The following is a 20,690-nucleotide window of genomic DNA, read 5'->3' on the forward strand; positions in this document are numbered from 1 at the left end:
TGTCAAGAATGGTTCCAATTATACTAAAAAGAGAAAGAATTTACTTCATACATCATGGGATGAACAAGGGGATGAGACCCTAGAGCCAGGTGAAGTGGAAAGAGCGTCCTTGACGGAACAGTTTCCCTGTGGTATGAATGGATGGGCAGTGTATTCTCCATTCATCATTAAGTACTGAAAACAGGGTCTTCTGTGCTCTGGCTGGTTTGGCTCGGTGGTTAGAGCATTAGCTGGAGACCAAAGGGTCTTGGGTTTGATTCTCGGTCAAGGGCAGGTAGCTGGGTTGCAGGTTCAATCCCTGGCCCCCCAGAGGGGCACGTGCAGGAGGCAACCAATCAATGTGCCTTTCTCACATCAAAGTTTCTCTCCCTCTCATCCTCTCTCCCTCCTTTCCACACTGTCTAAAAATCAATGGGAAAAACCAGTGAGGATTAACAAAAACAAAATGAAACAGGGTCCTGTGTGGTAATCTGAGGAGTATTAGAAAAGGCTCTGTGCTCTAAAAAAATTTCCTCCACTGACTCTATCAGTGGAGAAACCCACATTTTCACTGGGTTAGAGAGTCTGTACAGAAATTCAGTTACCAGCTGGGAAGAGAGATGAATGAAGCATACCTCATAGGCCTAGGGGCCATCTGAGCTGTCACCATGAACCTGGGGTACAGCATAAGAGAAGGTCACCTTTTCAAGTGAGAGAGCTTAACAAACCTGCCAGGTTAGTAGATTTAAGAACCACATGGCCAATCAAATCCTTCTGTGGATAGAGCCATTATTGAATCAGCCTCTGAGCAAACAGCAGGGTCCAGGGGGAATTCGACAAGCAGTGTGTTGAGTCTGGAAGAGTCAAGGAGCACAGGCCATCACCAGACTCTGGGGCAATGGGTCTCCAACCACTCGTCGTGACTCTCTACTCTTCTTTTTCCAGATTTCCTTAACTTTTCTTGCTGGTTTTTTTCTATAAGAGGACTTTTATATCCCTCTGCAGAGATTAGTGGTTTTCTTCATTTTCTCCTCAACTTTTGAAACAAAACATGAAATTAGTTGGGGTTGATAGCCAGTTGGCATAAAAATGGAATTTCATGGCAGCTAGTTCACATCATTTCTGACTCCCTCTTCCGCTTCCAACAGAAATAGAAAGAAAGAGGCAGGTCAGTTATAAATATGAAGTTCCTGAAAGTTCCAAATATACTCAAAATGAAATGAAGTTTTTCCCCTCACACGGAGCATTCAACATAAAAAGCAAGCATGCAAGCATATCCTTTTCTATGTTAAGTAGAAAGTAGACAGATGGCAGGGGGTTTGTGCTCAGAGAAAAACACAGCAGAACAAGTTTCCTCAATTAGATAAGCTCATTCACAACCTTACATGTTTGCTTATTTCTAGCCAGAACATCTTGGTCTGTCTTATGAACTAATATTTTTTTATTTAATTCTGCTTTCTCAATACTGTACAGTTAAGTATGAAGATAGCTTGCTACCTGGGATCATTGATCATACTTGGAATTTGTGAGGAAATGCTTTGGGTTTTGTATTCAGGAAGTCTCAGACATAAGAAAAATTATCTGATGTTGGCCAACCTTATATTTAAATTGTGCCTATAAAAACCCACAGAGTTAAAACATTTCATGTGCTGTCAATTGTATTGAACGTGAAAATCTTGATACTCTTAATCTCACAGAACCCCTGGTGCTGGCTCAGAATGAATAGGGCTGGTGGCTACATCGAAACCAGACCAGGCTCAGTTATGAGCCAGAGCAGAGTGCAGACATCAGGGATACATCCAAGTCTGAGCAGACCTACATAGCTGGCTTTTCCTTTTTAATGAAGTTGCCACCTCACAAAACAGGGGTTGTTTTGCTCTCTCTTTGCTTTGATTTTAGTTTTTGTGTGTGTGTTTTTCTCTTTTGATTACACACACACACACACACAAACCATTGGCTCCCACAAACCATTTCAACCTCCTGTCACAACTGACCCCAAGCATTTTCCTATGCACACTTCTACTTAACTCATCAGAGGGCTTCCTGGTAACACCAAAATGCCCAAAATTCTGGGTTTTATTATTTTAATGTCATTCTTTACTTACTGTTTGTACATTTGAAATTTTTAAAAATTAAATCTCGAATGATAGACGGACGTTAATGGTTAAAAATAGGGAGCTTAAGCTTGAAAAGAAAAAATATGTGAAAGAGACCGAGGGAAATAGAAATGTGAAAGACCATATATAGCACCTAGGGATAAGATCAATACAGTGATTTTTGTGAGACTTCCCACAATGAACTAGACAGAAAGAAGACACGAGCATGGCCCAATAGGGAATCATTAGCAAGCCAGCAGCCAATCTAAAGAGCAAAGATTGTGCTGGGATACTTCTTTAAAATATGAGTTTATGGTAGTGGAGATGTATATGAGTCTCAACCTCCTTGTCTCTTTTGAAAGATATTCTTGAGCACTCCACCAAAGTAATATACTTACTGCCAGTTATTCATATTTTGAAGGAAAACCTTTGTGTGTTTTTTAAATTAAGATGATAAATTTTAACTGAGACCACTATGATAAACCAGTATCCATCCAATATCTGAGTGGCTCTGGGAAAATTACTTGATATCTCACCACCTCCCTTTTGTTGTCTTTAAAATAGTGATAACAATAGTGCCCACCTCCTAGGGTTGTTGAAAAATTAAAATTCTTGTAAAGAAATCAAAAGAGTGTCTGACACACAGTAAGTTTTCAATAGCCATTGGCCAGTAGCAGTGCTAGTAGTAGCAGCAGCTGCACCGCAGCAGTAGTCATAGTAACAGAAGCATTAGTGTAGTAGCAGTGGTGGTGGTAATAATATTAGTACTTGTTAGAGTCAGTAGTAGCAGCAGCAGAAACAGCAGCAGAGCTTTATGCTATCACTAGGACCAAATCTGTCCTAGGTCAAAAAAAGCCAGTCAAATTATAGACACCATCTTCCCATACCTGTTAGTGTGCTCAAAAGATTTAATCTCTCATACTTAAGAGTCTGAAAGTAACCTGTTTCAGTGCCTTGAAGTTGGATGAAAAGTAGAGATGGTGTTGATACCATGGTATTATGGGTAAGCCCAAGAAAGGCCAGGAAACATCTTTCTTTAAATCATAATATATCAAGGGACCGCCAAGCCCAGGAAGAGTGCCAGGGAGTCTGCATTCTGGGGGCCCTGGGAACAGCCTTGCCTGCAGGAATGCTGCATTAGCCCCAAGATGTTGCTGTCTGGCTGCTGAGCCATCAGAGTGAGGAAGGAAATTGGGTGTCCAAGGCCATCAGATTTGTCTCTCATCAATCTGGCTAAATATTTTGAACTTGGGATTTAATTGTTTTTCTTCATGGAGGAAATGAATGGGCACACACAGAGTAAAAAAAGTTTAAAGCCTACCAAATTGGCTTACAAAACTATTTTTCCTGCCTACCCGTGGAAATGAAGTTTGAGAGCTGCATGAAGAGTTGACTATGACAAATGATGATGAATTATTTGAAGCTTTTGGTCCTTTTACATGTGTTACACTCTGTAGCATTAATGTAAACTATAATGAACCATGTTTTCAATGAAGAAATGGAAATGTATTTACAGTGAGGATATGAAAGAATATTCTCACTTGTCTGCACTGAAAATATATTTCCCTTGAATAATACAAGAGACTAACAAGTTACCCAGAGACTCCTTTGCCTGTATTGTGACACAAGCAATCTGATCTCTCAAAAAGGAGATTTCAGTAAGAAATCCCCACCAGCCTGACAATATCCCAGAGCCTTGGCAAAGCTCGGGAGGCAGGGAAGAAACATTCTTATGCATCTCCACAGATGAGTGTGACTCCTGGAAACGTCGGGGCACTAAGTCAGAGTCAGAAACTGCCAAGATAGCTGCTTAGATACAGTTTCTATTCTTTGTTCAGCTCCAACTAACTCTGGTAAACTCAGTGGGATAGTATCTTGCCTAATAACCAACGCAAAAGTTGGGAGATATTTTTCTCAGATGCTTGGGGTGAGATGGCTCCAGATGACCATCGACACTCAGAGAAGTGAGTTCACTTTCCTTCTTGCAAGAAGTACTTTACTGGAAAAGTTCAAGAAGCATTTATTTATTTTTCTCTCACTGACAACAACCACTTGGCAATAGATATGCCCATTCTACCTCCTAAATATCCCTCAAAATAACTGATGTTCAGCCACATCCTTAGTTCATGTTGCCATCGTTTACTGCTCCAAGGAATGCAGCAATTTCTTTTCCTATCTGGGCTTTTTCTGCCTATCGCGAGGGTACCGCTAACCGCTATAACAAGGAAACCTCCAAACACAGTGCCTTAATCACAGATGTTTATTCCTGATGTTTTTGGCCTTCCTCACAGTGATTTCAGGACCCACGTTCCTTTGTCCTTGTGATTCTGCAATAGTCAGGCGATAATCAGCAACTTTTCTGTAAAGCACCAAATAGTAGCTATTTTCAGTTTGGCCAGCCACATAGCCTCTGTCGCAACTGCTCAACTCTGCCATTGTAGCCAAAACCAGCCACGGACATACCCAAATGAGTGTGACTATATCTCAATTAAACTTTATATATGAATACTGAAATTTTAATTTCCTAAAATTTTTACTTGTCATGAAATATTATTTTTCTTTTGATGTTTCCCTCCAGTAATTTAAAAATCATTCTTAGCTCAAGAGCCATACAAAAACAGGTGGCAGGCTAGATTTGGCCTGCAGGCCATAGTTTGGTGACTCCTGTATTAGCGTGAAAAGAATATCAAATATTGTGTCCTGAGAATTCAGACTATTTAGAATTGTGTCATGTCCTTTTGTTTTAGCAACTGGACATAAAGTGTTTGCCTCTTTGCTTTTCTTTTTAATAGGCTCTGGAAGTATGGCGGTGTCACATCCCATTGCTGCCAGCACCCCAGAAGGGAGCAACTATGGGGCAATAGGTATTTCCTTCTAGTCCACTCATGAAAGTGTTTCCTAACTCTCCAAAGGTCCTCCAGCCACTAATGACTATGAGAGTGTCAAATGCAGTCATCCCATAAAACTGTATTGTCTTTATAAGATGAAGTGGTTGGATGATCTGGAAGGTTCCCTCCAGTTCTTTCTCCAGTTCTATTATTCTGGTTCTTAGATCTGCTAGCCACACTTGAGCAGAATTCCCTACAATGGTTGCCATCAACTCCCAAGGCCCCCATGAGGAATTTTTCATACCCAGTCTGACTTTAAGACTTGAAAGATCAGAGTCTGACATTAGGGAGCCCGACCTCAACTGACCAGTTGTTTCATTCTCAGGTTTCAGTGGAGGAAGGGTGATCAGAAGACTAAGGCTGAGCTGTAGGTGAACATGGCTGAAGCCTAAGTCTTTCATTTAGGCTAACTTCATAACTAAACCTGCTCACTGTCACCCAGTCATTTACATGGCAACCCCCAGTGTTCATTAAGTGGCCTGAAAGAAACAGAGTCCCTAGCCCTGTCTTGGAGTAGGAGTGCTTCAGTGCTTCCATGCACTTCCATGACTCTCATGGGCCTATGAATGGTGCAAATGTCAGTGTGGAGAGACTGGGATCCTGCATTCCTGCCCTATTGTTCTGTAACTTTGAGAAGCGTGTGGGCTCAGCACAGGCAACTTATTTCTGGCTCTGCCGGAACAGGCTTTTTTTAACCATCTGAACAGAAAAAATAAAGCAGAAGGTAGGCTGCTCGGCTCATGTGTTCATCAAGCTGCACAAATTCCCATCTGCTCTGGGAAACGCGCACAGGGACACAAGGATTCTTCTCCCTGAGAACGTTGTTTAGGTTATGTAACCCTAGATGCGGCACGTGGGGGCCTGTGTGCAAATACTTGATGCGCAAGCCATGTATAGCTGCTGGATATGTGTGTGCTCACATGTGAGTGGTAGATGCTACACATAACTGTGCATGTGTATGTTTATATATTTATGTTCATATTTTAAATATGAAACATGAAATGTAGCATATTAACTTTGCATCCAGTAGTTAAAAGAGCAGATGTCTTTATACTCTTAATATGTATTCAACCCTAGAAATAGACAATTTAAACATAAAAATAGGAAAAGAGGAAAATTAAAAATTCGTTGAAAAGGAATTGAAAGGAAAGATCATGTGTCATGGGTAAGGTGTTAGTTTTGACTAACATTTTCAAGAATGAGTCAGCACTGTGCTTTCTGCAGAGAATGGGCTCCCTGGGTGGTTCTGGGCTTTGGAAGGCAGGTGAGCACTCTCTGTTTCAGATGAGTCCAGCTCCAGTCCCCACAGGCAGGAGTCCTCCTCTGATGGCCCACAGCCATGCCACTCAGACTCGGACAGCTCCGTGGAGGAAAGCGACTTTGACACCATGCCAGACATTGAGAGTGATAAGAACGTCATCCGGACCAAGGTACCTCTGCCTGGCTGTCCTCTCTGAGAGAGCAATTGAGTACAACTTCAGCAATGCCTTAGTTTCCTTTATTTTTCCCTTTCAGGAGAAATCAAATTTCCCAGAGGGCTTTTTAGATAAAATGTAACTATAGATTAAAAGCAATACTCTAATTAGCACTTCTTTCTGGAGGAAGGAAATGAGAACATTAAAGAGAATAGAGCATTAAAACACCCCCAGGGTCTGAAGGACAACTTGTGGGAGATAAAGGAAGAAGGGACCAAACCAGATGGAAGAGCAGGTTCATTGAGGGGTGTAGCTGGAAACTCCCTGGTTCTGTACATATCATCCTCCAGGAGTAACGCTCACTTCCCTCTGGTATATATTTATTATATTGTGTTGTATCCAGGAAGGGATATGAAGATGAATTGCACAGTTTCAATCCTACAATTCAAGGACCACACTGAAAATCTCGGAAAACTGGGAAATCAATTCTTGAGATATAAGAAACATTTGACTCCCAATAGTTTTCCCACATCAGCCAATTCTTAATATTCCAGGAGAAAAACTATGATTTTTATCAAGGTATTCTGGTATAAACAAAATTAAAAGAAAAATCTTGTTAGATCATTTGAAGTCCCTAGTAAAGAATTGAACTGAAATTTGTAAAGCTCTACATTGTATCTTGTGCAAAAAAAAAACACACAAAAAAACAAGTACAGTAATGTGTTCTCTTTTTATTTGGCTTCCCAGATGTTCCTTTACCTGTCAGATCTGTCCAGGAAGGACCGGAGAATCATCAGCAAAAAATATAAGATTTATTTTTGGTGAGTAGATGACCAGGAGGACCATCGTTACCTTTACTAAAATTTAAGTTTTCTTTGTATAAGGTACAGTCACTTATATCACAGGTTTAATGGGGCACAGATACAAGTGTTTCGAGGATCCATGCCACATTCCACAAGAAAAAAACAAAAATAAACTACAAAAGGCAACCAGCCCTAAATTAAATAAATACAAAGGAAAAATAAGAATGGTAGTAGATTCCCATATGTGTAGGGAGCACACTAAATCCTCTTCGAGAAGGCTGATGTAACACTAACATTAATGTCACTACCTTGCATGAGACATGCTAAGCTGCAGCCATCCCTTCTTTTCACCAGGCCTTGCTCTTGGATGAACCAAGGGTTTCAGGGACTAGATGCCTAGAGCATCTCAGAGTAGCTGGAAACTACCCTGGGAGGAGATGATACCAGCCAAGGAAAACTAGCTCTGTGATGGCCAAACACACAGATGCAGCCTCCCAAGATGAGAGGCTGAGCTGCCTGGCAGGGACTCCTCCCCTCAGAAACCCCAGGCTGACACTGTGACGGATCTTCCCATTCCTTTCCTTCCCAATTATTTTCCCTTTAATTGTATACAGATATTAGAGGAAAACAAAGGACAATGGGAGCCACATGGAATTTCATATAGTGGGACTTTCATTTTGGAACTAAGAGGAATCTAAGAGGGCCACATCCCTTCGTGTGATCCATCTCCCATGACTTACATTCTGACCACTTGCCCTCTAACAACATCCTTGAGAGAGAGGTTCACCTTAGTAATTTGGTAAAACCAGAAGCAAGTATTATTTACAGTTTTACAAATGACTGGAGAAATGAGAGCCACATTATCAGTTTCTAATTGCTTTTGTGAGTTGACTAGGGAGTTATGGGGTGAAAGCATTCTTTTTAAAAAAAATTGAACAAAGATTCCATTGTTAATTTGGAAGTAGCTATTTCCGGTTCTTTCTGCCCGCATAGGAATATCGTCACTATCGCTGTGTTCTATGTACTACCTGTGATCCAGCTGGTCGTCACCTACCAGACAGTAAGTGCTGTCCTGAACCCTGGAACCCAAGCTTTCATACTGCAGGGAGGGAGCTTTGCTGTGATATACAGAGAAAGGTTTAACTTGGGATCAGTCCAAAACTTAATTTCCCATTAGGGTTCTAATTGGACTTCTCCAATGCTTCATCTTTGACTGGCCTTTAAATCTAATTCCCAATTGTTTTATCACAGGGGACCTGGGACCACTTGTATTATTTTGTCTACCAATCCGCAGTTATTACCTTGCACTCATTTAGTCACAGTGTCTATCAATTGTGTCTATGATTTACCAGTCTGAACTTTTGACCATCATGAAATAATGAGTGAATAAAGTTCCAGACCAAAACAGAGAAACCTGATGTCTCCATTTAGCCTGTGCCCTCTCACTAAGGGGAATTTTTTTTTTTTTTTTTTTGTAAAAGTAAAAACAGCTTCATCAAACTAATAAAATATTAAAAGAAAACAAAATAAAAACTAAAATAATAATTAAAACTTGAGAATCCCTACCACTCCTTCATAAAACCCAAGGGTCCAGGTCACTTGAATGATCTTCTCTAGGATTTATTCTACATGAGAAAGGCTGTTCAGAATAGCATGAGGCTGAACGTGTTTCTAACACAATGGCTCTCAAACTTTTGTTGTGTATTAAAATCCTCTGGGGAACTTTTAAACATCCTCGTGTCCAAGCTGTATCCCACAGCAATTTGATTAGAGTCTCTCAAGGTGGAACTAGGCATCAGCATTGATTAAACTCCCAGTGATGCCAGTGTGTTTTGAGAGCCAATGGTCTAATGATATTTAGCCGATTTTGTACTTACTACATGATGAGGACAAGGACTTTATGAGGTTTGAATACCACAGTTTATAAACTAAATATTCTCTGAATACTTTGGGGCCCTGTTTAGAAGACAGATGTGCTGTGGTCTGGGAAGGTTCTTGATGATAGCGATAGTGATAAATATGGAAAACCCAACATCCATGTCCTCACGTCTACCTGCAGTGTGGTTATTTTCAGGGGATGGGACAGCTTCGTATCCTCCCAGCGTTCCTCTAGAAACTAGGATGTACCATGGCAGTCCTCATAGGAGTGTCCCAATGTTAGCCTCCTTTAATACTCCTTTTATCATGAGAACAAAGGAAGCATACTCAGTTGAATTCCACCTTGAGGCCGTATAATGGGGAAGACAGGAAATTTTACTAATTCCAAGTAAGATGGTAGCATTTAAAGGAAACGTGCCTGTGCTGTATAAAGATGTAAAGGTGGCAGATCATGACCCAGCCCTGATGAGAAGGAGCACTGGTTACACTTCGAGTCACTGAAAGTGCATCACTGTGAGCAGAGCCTGCTTTTTGTGATTTCAGGCTTGGCTCGGGGGACCCAGAAAAACTGCATCTCCTCTTCTCGCTCTTGATTTTGCAGGTGGTAAATATCACTGGAAACCAGGACATCTGTTACTACAACTTCCTCTGTGCTCACCCTTTGGGTTTCCTGAGGTAAGCCCAGTCCACTGGTTGCCCATGAGGTTTTCAGAAATGCCTTTCTATGTAATGTTGTGATCTCAGTTTTTAGAAATACTAAAAACAGCCCTGAACAGTTTGGCTCAGTGGTTAGAGCATTGGCCCACGGACTTAAGAGTCCCGGGTTCAATTCCAGCCAAGTGCACATACCTCTGTTGCAGGCTCAATCTCCAGCCCTGGTTGGGGTGGGAGGCAACCAATTGATGTCTCTCTCTCACATCGATGCTTCTCTCTCTCCCTCCCTTCCACTCTCTCTGAAAAGCAATGGAAAAAATATCCTCTGGTGAGGATTAAAAAATAAATAAATAAAAATAAAAGTACTAAAAACATCTGCAGAAAACTACCCCCAGTCATGGATAAAGAAGAATGAAATAAAGAAGTTGAGACCAATATGCTTCTCTTATTCCTGTATGAGGCCTCAGGAAACATTCTTAAGAATGATCTGCTGAGGCCAGGGCAGGGATGTTTTTGAAGACATCAGGTCCCTAGCTGTGATGACACACTTCCATGGGCATGAGCTGCTAGTACATTCAATGCATTAAAGAACCTCATGAGAAAGACCGTGTTAGTATCATCATCATCCTTTTTAGATGAAGGTGCTAAGGCTTAGAAAGGTAAAGACTTGCTGAAGGCCCCTTAGCTGTTAGTGATATAGGAGCTTGAACCCACACTTGCTGCCTCCAAGACCATGCTGTAGCATCCAGAAGTGGAAAGAGACTAAACCTGGGAATTGAGAGCTAGCCTCAGTTTTCTGAATTAAAGCCACTAGTTGTGACCAACTAACACTTATCCTGAAATTCACATCTACAGAGCTGGGAGTTGACACATAACGTGGGTCCATCTATGAGAATTCCCTCTTACAGTGCAGCCAAAACACTTGGCCAGGCTGTCCACCTTTGGAGCATCTCTCTTTCCCAGGATTCATTCCATACCAATGACATTGGGACCAGAGAGGATTGGGAAGGTGTGAGGAAAGCAGAGTGGGCACCCCTGAAAAAAAAAACACAAAAAAACGGACATATTTTACAGGCTAAGCATCCTAAAATAAAAAGTTAAAGATGATCTCTGATGATTTTCCAGTCCTGGAATGTTATGGAAGGGTTAGCGGTGGAAAACACGAATGCCGAGTTCCCTGGCTAATTCTTGCATTCCTTCTCTAAGTCTCTTTGATTGCCTGACTCTCTCACGGTTTCTCTCTCATCCCTTTAGTGCCTTCAACAATATTCTCAGTAACTTGGGGCATGTGCTCCTGGGCTTCCTCTTCCTGCTGATAGTCTTGCGCCGGGACGTTCTCCATCGAAAAGCCCTGGAAGCCAAGGACATTTTTGCCATGGTGAGAAGAGGGTGGGTACATCGGAAGTGGGAGCCAAGAAGGGTTATGATTTCAAACAGGATCTGCAAAGAGGAAGGACATCTGACTGGGTGGTGATGATGGATTCTGATGCTTGAGGCCAGAACCTCGGGCTTCCAGATCCTATGGCTATGTCACTCACTGGTATCTTTCTCCGTTTTCAGGAGTATGGGATTCCCAAACACTTTGGTCTCTTCTATGCTATGGGCATCGCATTGATGATGGAAGGAGTGCTCAGTGCTTGTTACCACATCTGCCCTAATTACTCCAACTTCCAATTTGGTAATTAGAATTTACATAACTACACAGATTTGAGTTATTGGAATCTTATCCTGGGACCCTCCCCAAACTTGCAAGCATTAAATGACATTTCACATGAGCTAAAATGTTCTGAGGGCACCTCACCACAGGGCATGGTTTCCACATATTGTACCATTTTTTTCTCTCTGACCACCTTTTAGACTAGAAAACTCTCAGCACTGAATGTTGATCCCATGGCCAGATCTGCAGGTGGGGAGTGGGCTAAGCATTAGGCAGCAGGTCAGGTAGAACTCACCAACAAGTGTCTGGAAAGGTCCTTCAGTCTAACTTGGCCTAATTTAGCAGTTAGGCTGCTTTGGGGTGAACGTAATAGAAAAGCCAATTCAAATTGAGTTGAATAATAAAGACATTTATCAGTCACCATTTGAAACTCCAAACGTGGAGAGGGCTAATGGCTCTGGCTCCACTTCTCACAGGTTGCTTTTATTCTCAATCTATCAGGGAACTCATAGTGGCAAATGTAACTACAGCAGGTTCTGGCTTCCTGTCTCCACCCCACGATATCTGGAGGGTACAGCAAGCTGGCTTCAGGAGCCTACATTTAAGAGCAAGGAAACTTCCTTTCTAAAACCCCCCAGATAACGCCCTCTCACACCTCAATAGCTTAGAGAGTCATGAGCCCATTCCAGGATCGTTCTCTAAGTGCTGGTTAGCTCATGCCTGGGTTGCCACACTAATCACCACGGCAAAGGAGGCCCGACCCTGGGAGCAGGGGTGGGGTTAGCCTTTCTGAAGCAAATTGGCTGGAAGGGTACGCATTTTTGAATTGAAAATGGGTCTAAGAAAAATGAGTGAGAACTGAGATGCAGCCAGGAAGGAGGAGGGAAGAGCTGATGCAATTAACAATGTCATCCACACTCAAGAGTAAGGATTTTTAAAGCAGTCGTTTTTATGTTTGTGCTCCAGCTTCTGGCTGTTAACTTAGAACACCACAGAAATTCTGTCACATTTTCATTTTTTAAAATTAGAAAACATTTTTAGGAGGGTAAACGATAGAGAACAATATCATTCACCACTCAGAATGAACAAATGCCAATATTTAAAATATTTGCCTTAAATCTACTTTTTAAGAAATAAAATATTGTGTAAAGTTGAAGTCCTTTTCTGAACTGCTTTCCAAATCCTCCTCTTTCCTTCCCCAGAGGCAACAACTGTGATACTCTGGTAGTTATTCTTCCAGTTGGTTTTTATAGTTTTACTACATTTATAGTAAATTGACATTAATTTACCACACATTGTTCTGCAGCCCTCTTTTTTCATCCAACAATATGTTTTCAAGATCTATCAATATTGAATCAAGGATAACTAGTTCTTTCATTTTTAAGGATTGTCATATTCTGCACTAAAAATGTACCACATTTATCAATTCCTCTATCAAACAACCTTCAGAGGTTACCAGTGTTTTGCTGTTATAGACAGTGCTACAATGAACACCCCTATGTTCAGCTCTGTGTACATGTGAGAGAGGTTCTCTGGGGTACCCAGAAGTAGAATTTTGGGGTCACCTGCAATAAACGATATGCATCTTCCGTTTTACCAAAAACTGCCAAGTTTCTCTCCAGAGCGTTAATTCCCACTCCTGCTAGCAGTGTGAGAGTTCCCATTTCCCCCACATCATCACTAGCTAGTGTGTTATTGTCAGATAGTTAAATTCTTTATTAGGTTTTTGAGTAACACAGAATACTGCATTATTGTTTTAATATGCATTTCCATAACTCTTATGCAGCTAAGCCACATTTAATTTCTAGCTGTTTTCCACCTCTAGGCTATAAAGCTAAACAGGGGCAGTCATCAGTGTGGCTATAGAGAACAATATCATTCACCACTCAGAATGAACAAATGCCAATATTTAAAATATTTGCCTTAAATCTACTTTTTAAGAAATAAAATATTGTGTAAAGTTGAAGTCCTTTTCTGAACTGCTTTCCAAATCCTCAGCTTCCTCAGCATGCTGAGGAAGACCTCCCACGTCCACCTAGGATTCAGTTTATTGTCACAGTGCCTTAACTGTCACCATTAGGGCTGCTTTTTTATTGTTGTTGAACACCAGCATTTAAACCCAAATACCCCTGCAAGCAGGAATAGTCAATGATTTACCATATCATCGGATAGTCTTGTGAACTTGAAACGGCTCTGAAGGGGCTCAGAAGTGGAGTATGTGTGGCTTGCCCGGAGAACGTGCCTGGAGGCGGGCATGCTGGAGGTCTCCACACAGGCCGAGGGGAGGGGGCTTTCCTGGGCGCAGGAGAAATCTGTTCCCTGCTGGATCCTGACGGCCTCGGCTCCTCTGCGCCCTCAGACACCTCCTTCATGTACATGATCGCCGGCCTCTGCATGCTGAAGCTCTATCAGACCCGGCACCCGGACATCAACGCCAGCGCCTACGCCGCCTACGCCTCCTTCGCCTTGGTCATCTCGCTCACCGTCCTCGGAGTGGTGAGCCCCTCCCCGCAGCCTTCGGCCCCCCTCAGAAAGCTGGGGCTTGAGTCCTGTGAGACTGAAACAGGGATGTACAAGACTGGAGACACTCAGAAACCCTTAGACACCACTTCCTAACTGTGCGTGGACAGGCCTTAGCTGTCTGCAGGTATTTGAAGGGCAGGAGCTCAACTTTAAACCTATCACCACTTCACCGTTGCCGTTCAGCTGCCTCGCCCATTCCTCCCTCACCCGTTTTCATTTGGCCAGGTAGCCATTCTTTTTCCTGCCCTGAGTGTAGTAAGACGGACCCCTGTGAGGTCAGAGAAGCGGGAAAAAACCGAAGTGCGTGCACAGCTCGGTTTTGGGTTCCTTATGCAGATATGAGAGAGCGCTGATTTTAGAAAGTTCTCTGGGGAAATCCCAGATGAAGGTAACTTCTATCTATTTCTAGGTGTTTGGGGAAAATTATGTGTGGTTCTGGGTCATCTTCTCTGCGATCCACATACTGGCCTCTCTGGCCCTCAGCACCCAGATCTACTACATGGGTCGTTTCAAGATAGGTGAGTCGTCTCTTACCCTTTACTGAACACACTGAGAAAACATTGTTTTCACTGATTCTAAATGGAAGTGTTGCTGCTCACGTGAATACGTGCTCTGAATTCTGTGTTGTGTTTAATATCATATATTCTCTCCAATGCTTCCTCTCCTTTACTGGGTTGCAGTGAACTATCATCACTAGTTCTAGTCCTGAGAAACTAACTTTGCCATACCTGAGAGCTCAGGCGTACCTCCAGCTCCAGGTCCCACACACTTTGCAATCCACCAAACTTTGAAAGTGCATTCACAGAACAGTATGAGTGTCATACCACTAGTTCTACGCAGGGGATGATTTTCGGTTTGTAGCATTTAAAAGGAGCATTTCTTTTCTTTTTTTAAATCCTCACCCGAGTATATGTTTTTATTGGTTTTAGAGAGAGAGAGAGGATGGGAGAGAGAGAGAGAATGGAACACCGATATAAGAGAGACATATTGATCAGTTGCCTCCCTTAAGCTCCCCGACCAAGGATCAAACCCACAACCTAGGGATGTGCCCTGACCAGGAATCAAACCTGCAGCCTTTTGGTGTACGGGACGATGCTCCGACCGAATCCCCTGACCAGGGCAAAGGAGCATTTCTTTAACCATGCACGATAAGTGGTTATCAAGAATGAATTATATATTATTTTCAAATTCTGGGACTGGAACTTTTTGAGACCAGCTTGCCAATCTTAGCGGTGGGACACCTACTGGACTCCCTCTGACAATGTGAACATAGAGCACTTAAGTGTTCCAGAGAAATCAGCTTCTGGTCTGCTGTTGGTCAGTCATCACAGATGGGAGCAGATTCGACTCATCTTAGAGCATTTAAATTTCACCAGCCTTTTTAAGGTCCATGAAGTCAGACTTAAATATTCTTTTGTCCATGTCAAGAAAAAACATTATATATAAACATAGGACCACTCCAAATATTTGCAGAGCCCAAGGCAAAGATTGCAAATAAAAGCCCATACGTATAAAGATTTTAAAGTGATAAAGCACACTAAAAAACCATTAAATACATGGAAGGAAGGAAAGGAAAGGAAAACAGGAAGACCAACAAACTGATAAATAGAATATGCCTTCATTATAACCTAGATGGTCCAGGTTCAAATTTAGAATTCTCGGTTCCTCAGAACATAGGAGAGCTGTCCCCAGGCCCTGCCTCTCTTTTCTCCCCACCTCTGTCTCTGTCCTTCATCTTAAGGGGTCTCACAGGTATGCATATGGACACCCTCGTTCAATGTCCAAACGTCCACTCCTTGCCCCTAAAAGTAATGGTGCCATCCGCCCTCAGGAAGATAGACCAGGCAATGGGGCTCTGCAGACTCCAAGAGCAGGCTCAAGGCCATCTGGGCAGGGAATTCTGGGGTTCAGGAATTCAGAATGTGGTCTAGAAGGAGGAGTCCCCTTGCCCTGCAGGCTCGCACTCAGTGGGGAACGAGGGCCTCTAAAACAGGAGACCCTCTCTTGCCCAGGTCTAGGAGTAATTCTACATAAACAAGTGGCTTATTTAAGAGAAAACCGAATAAAACATTTCTTGTCAGGCTGGTGTGGCTCAGTGGTTGAGCATCGATTCCTGGTCAGGGCACATGCCTGGGTTTCAATCTCGATCCTGATCAATGACCTTTCTCTCTCATCAATGTTTCTATCTCTCTATCCCTCTCCCTTCCTCTCTCTCTAAAATAAAATCAATTTTAAAACACGTTTTCTTATTTTGGCAGTTTAGGCCTCCCGTTGGGCGTGGCCAGTAGATTTAGCCCTGGCATTGGCACAGCCAGCATCCCTCCAACGTGCCGCCGGAGCCGCAGATCGTGAGGGGGGGTGGATTACAAATTGTAAGCGGTGCACAGGAGACAGACAGAGAAGTCTGATTCCCTCCTGGAGGAATAGTGAGCTTCTGAGTGCTTGAGACAGGCAGCAAAACTCTGTTCTTTATGATGAGCAAACATTACTTTTATAATCAGAAAATAACTTTCAAGTCATCCATTTAGAGGGAAAAATAAAATGACCAGTAATTTACCTGTTTGGCTACCTTCTTACAAATCTTTTTTTTTCCCTCATTTCTGCTCTGCTTTCCACTGATTCAGATGTGTCTGACACAGGTAATGTTCAGCAGCCCTTTGCAGGGTTCTAGATTCTTTTCCTAACAAAGCCACCCTCCTGGTTGTCCTGCCAGCTCTGCTCCCTGAACACCTCCTTCCAGGTTGAGCAGGCTCGGTGGGAGGGGGAGCCAGAGAGAGGCTCAGAGGCAAGGGCCACTCCAGCCCAGCCTGCACACCTCTTCTGGGCTATTGCATGGATATGCCCTGGTCCCCTTCCTCCTTCTGTGGGTCTAAGAGTCCAGCCAAGGCTGGTTGAATTGACCCCAGGGGTAGCATTCACAACAGAGCTGGGACCCACCCTCACTGAATGCTTGCCCAGCCTTGCATGTGATGTCTACAGTGCGGACGGCTCAGAAAAAGACAGCCCACCTGTGACCCCGACTCTGTTCCTGTAACAGTTATAACATGCACACACTCACTGTGTTTCGTACCATCCTTTTGAAGGATTGCATTTTTTAAAATCTTTCCTGTCTTTTTCTCTCCATCCTAACTAAATTCCTTTGATGATTATTTCAGTACAGGTTTAGGCTTTCTGCATGCTCTCAGTAAGCTCCAGTATCCCTTGGTTCAATTCTTACTGACTCATAACCACATTGAGAAGTACAGATTAGAACTTTGACAAGCTAAGATTTCCCATCTTCTAGAGCAGAGGTGGGGAACCTTTTTTCTGCCAAGGGCCATTTGGATATTTATAACATTATTTGTGGGCCATGCAAAATTATCAACTTAAAAATTAGTTATGAAAAAAATCTCCTAGATTTATTGAATTTCGAGTCCCCCTGCGGTTGCCTTGGCAGGGCCAGACCAAATGATTTTGTGGGCTGGATGTTCCCCACCCCTGCTCTAGCGAGAACAGATGTTTTAAGGGGGGTTTGAGGGGCCCCTTAGCCTCTGCTATAAAGGAAACACCACTGGAGTAAATTGTAAACAAAGGGAAACTTAGCTGAAGGAGACCATAGCAGGACTGGCCAGACACCCATGTTATTTGTGATTGCTGGTTCCGCGTGTCCATCTCCCTCGCCTGTCCGCAGTATGACCCACGGATGTGTCACACCGTCCATGAAAGCACAGGCGGTGAGGGTGCCATTGTTTAAAGCAAACGTTCATCGCGCACCTATTAGGCACAAAGCACCGTTTTTATGAGGTGAAGGCATCATCGCCCTGGCCCCAAAAGCTTGGGCCCTAAGGGAGCCTTTTGCATTGTCCCTGACTGAGCCCCTCCCGTCGCTGTGTCACCGGCAGATCTGGGGATTTTCCGGCGGGCCGCGATGGTGCTCTACACGGACTTCATCCGGCAGTGCAGCCGGCCTCTGTACATGGTACGTGCGCGCCCGCACCCCCTGGCCTCCCGGGGGAGCGGCCGGGGCAGGCCCGCGGCCCCTCAGCCTCCAGCCCAGAGGCCACGTGGCCCGGGTGGCCGAGGTCCAGGCAAGGGGAAGAAGCATGTTACATGTTCTTCTTGTTCATAAAAAACGAGCTGGGGTGGTCCCATTTTTGTACATGAAAGACTGTAGTATATGAAGAAAGTGTGTGTGTGTGTGTGTGTGTGTGTGTGTGTGTGTGTGTGTGTGTATAAAACTCTTAAACAGTGATCATTGCTGTGGGAGTGTCCCTATAAATAATCATCGAGGGAAGTAAGATTATTTCACTTGCCTGCATGAAAGGAGGCACAATTAATAACTGCACCAAGACGGCAGGCATAAACCAGACTGTCCCAAGCAAACTGGGACCTGTGGCCACTCCAATCACTTTCATTAGGAACTTAGACTGTCCACATTCTACGTTTGTTTGATTTTTATACATTGTTGTTGTTGTTTTACCATAAACAAGGATATTTTTTCAAAACTGTGGTTATTGCTTAATGGTTGAACTACAACTTTAAAAATTTCTCCATTTTAGTTTTTGGTATGTTATACATTTCTACCCTGAGCAGAGGAATCAGAGCCCTGGTCATAGCTATGTCTTGGCTCACTGGCCGGTGACCTTGAGAAAGCTACACACCTCCCCTGAGCCTTTACACGGAGCGGTGGTCAGACTAGTGATGCTGTTTGGGCCGGGCACCCAGGAGCTCACTAAGCACCTGCTAATGGTTTGTAAGCAGAAGGGTTTTTTACAAAAAGGAATGTGGGAACCTCTTAGCCTCCTCGAGCTTGGACAGGATCAGTAGGCACTGAAAATTGAGGGAATTGGAACTGAGGGTTTTTCAATGTTTTCTTTCCTCCTCTTCAGGACAGAATGGTGTTGCTCATCGTGGGGAATCTGGTTAACTGGTTCTTGTAAGTAACCTTAGGAAGACACTTTTTTCTCTTTATTAATGTCTGTAACACTGTGGTTTAGCTTTCCTTGGCTAACATTTTTACAAAGAAATCTGAAGTTAAGTAGAGCGTAGGACTAAGCTCATCCTAGAGACTTGAGAGAAAGGAATTTTTTCTCCTGCAATGAATGCACCAGGAAGCTCTTGTGTACCAACAGTGGATCCTCTTAAGTCGTTGAGTTCAATGCACTGAGTTCATTTGCTCAACAAGACAAACATCGAATTGGATAGGTTAGATAGATGATCGATAGATGATAGATGATAGATGTTGATAGATAGATAGATGATAGATAGATAGATAGATAGATAGATAGATAGATAGATAGATAGATAGGTGATAGATAATAATAGATGATGGATGGATGATAGGTAGATAGATAATTATGCCTTTAGTTGCAAAAATGCAACATAGTTTTCAATTTCTTTGTAGAACTTTCCATAAAGGCTACCCAGTAGGGTGTGTGTGTGTGTGTGTGTGTAAACGTCTCTTTCCTATTTATTTTTTTCCTTCTAGGTCTCATTCTTCCTACTCCACCTATACCATTCTTCTTTGTTCCCCTTATTATCACCTTGGCCTTCTTTTCCTCAAATGACCTCAAAATAGAACAGTACAACAGAGGAATACAGGGTGTCTTGAAAAAATGTAGACACACTTCAATAGCGGATAGCTCAATTTTGAAAATGTAATGTATTTCAATAAGCACTGCCTTTATAATTATTTGAAGTGTGTGTGTACATTTTGAGGGGACATCCTATATTTTTTCTAGCTGTAACTATTTTATGCAACCTATTCTCAACAATGTGAATGAGCCCTGGCCGGGTGGCTCAGTTGATTGGAGTGTCGTCCTGTACACCAAAAGGGTTGCAGGTTCAATTCCCCGGTCAGGGCACATCCCCTAGATTGGGGGTTTGATCCCCAGTCGGGGAGCATACCAGAGGCAACCAGTCGATGTTTCTCTCTCTCACATCGATGTTTCCCACCCCATCCCCCTCTCTAAAATCAATACAAACATACCCTCAGATGAGGATTTTAAAAATATGTGAATGAGTGAGATATTTTTAATCCCTCAAAAATAGGTAAGTTTAGCTGCGGTTCTTAGCTGATGAGCACCTCTGGGGCAGTGACCTTTGATAGAAAGATGAGTCTCTACTTCTGCTGCCCTTTAAGACAAAAAAGGAATGAAGAAAGAGAAGAATCTTCAAGGGAAGACAAATCTACTCAAGATAATTTGAATCTTCTTGGGGTGCCACATGCTTCTGGAAGAAACTCCCCATAGCGTTGTCACCCAGGGATGACCTCAGGTTAAGGTTCATAGCCGTGAAGGGCCCTGCTTTACATGGGGGCAAGTCGAGATGGGCGATTCTTGGCAGTGTTCGCCGGCAGTGCTCTCTTGGGCCCCCCTTTTAGGGCAGACCCCAGAGACCTGGTGACTCTGGAAGACAGGGTAATAAATTTGATTATTAATTTTAAAACCATAGACAGCTATCCAAAATGGACCATGTATGTCAAACCAATTGTTGAGATAATCCTACTTCTAGTAACCTAGTCTAATGACTTAGTCTTCAGTGAAAAAGAGCACAGTGTGTCCGAAGGGATTCACTCGTTCGTTGCGGCGTCCTCAGTAACTGTGAAAAGCTGAAGGGCGAAGGGAAAACTCTTCATTTCAACCAGAGAGGAAAATTGATTCTTTACGGTGCAGCCACTTGTGGGAACCTCACAAACATTAAAAATGAATATGCTGAAGGAGATACCAGTTAAAAGTTACTTGTAATATGTTAAAGAGGATTTTTAAAATTCCCCTCCTTGCAAACATGGGAGTGAGGAAGTGAAAAAGTCAGTAATG

The 20,690-nt window shown here is 42.9% G+C and overlaps 1 protein-coding gene across 4 annotated transcripts in view; it reads left to right on the forward strand.

Annotated features, from left to right (window-relative positions):
- SIDT1 (SID1 transmembrane family member 1) overlaps window positions 1–20,690 on the forward strand; it is a 71,243-nt gene that overhangs the window by 47,229 nt on the left and 3,324 nt on the right. For 3 of the 4 annotated variants that reach the window (XM_016200144.2, XM_087817870.1, XM_087817871.1), the window contains 12 exons: window positions 4,868–4,939; window positions 6,248–6,393; window positions 7,126–7,199; window positions 8,175–8,241; window positions 9,661–9,734; window positions 10,968–11,091; window positions 11,274–11,391; window positions 13,730–13,866; window positions 14,303–14,411; window positions 16,518–16,532; window positions 17,775–17,851; window positions 18,762–18,808. In XM_016200144.2, coding sequence (XP_016055630.2) covers window positions 4,868–4,939; window positions 6,248–6,393; window positions 7,126–7,199; window positions 8,175–8,241; window positions 9,661–9,734; window positions 10,968–11,091; window positions 11,274–11,391; window positions 13,730–13,866; window positions 14,303–14,411; window positions 16,518–16,532; window positions 17,775–17,851; window positions 18,762–18,808 — 1,060 coding nt within the window. The remainder of the gene's footprint in view (window positions 1–4,867; window positions 4,940–6,247; window positions 6,394–7,125; window positions 7,200–8,174; window positions 8,242–9,660; window positions 9,735–10,967; window positions 11,092–11,273; window positions 11,392–13,729; window positions 13,867–14,302; window positions 14,412–16,517; window positions 16,533–17,774; window positions 17,852–18,761; window positions 18,809–20,690) is intronic. The other variant, XM_087817869.1, reaches the window with a different exon arrangement.

This window comes from Miniopterus natalensis, chromosome 6 (assembly GCF_054644295.1).
Source record: "Miniopterus natalensis isolate mMinNat1 chromosome 6, mMinNat1.hap1, whole genome shotgun sequence".
NCBI lineage: Eukaryota > Metazoa > Chordata > Mammalia > Chiroptera > Miniopteridae > Miniopterus > Miniopterus natalensis.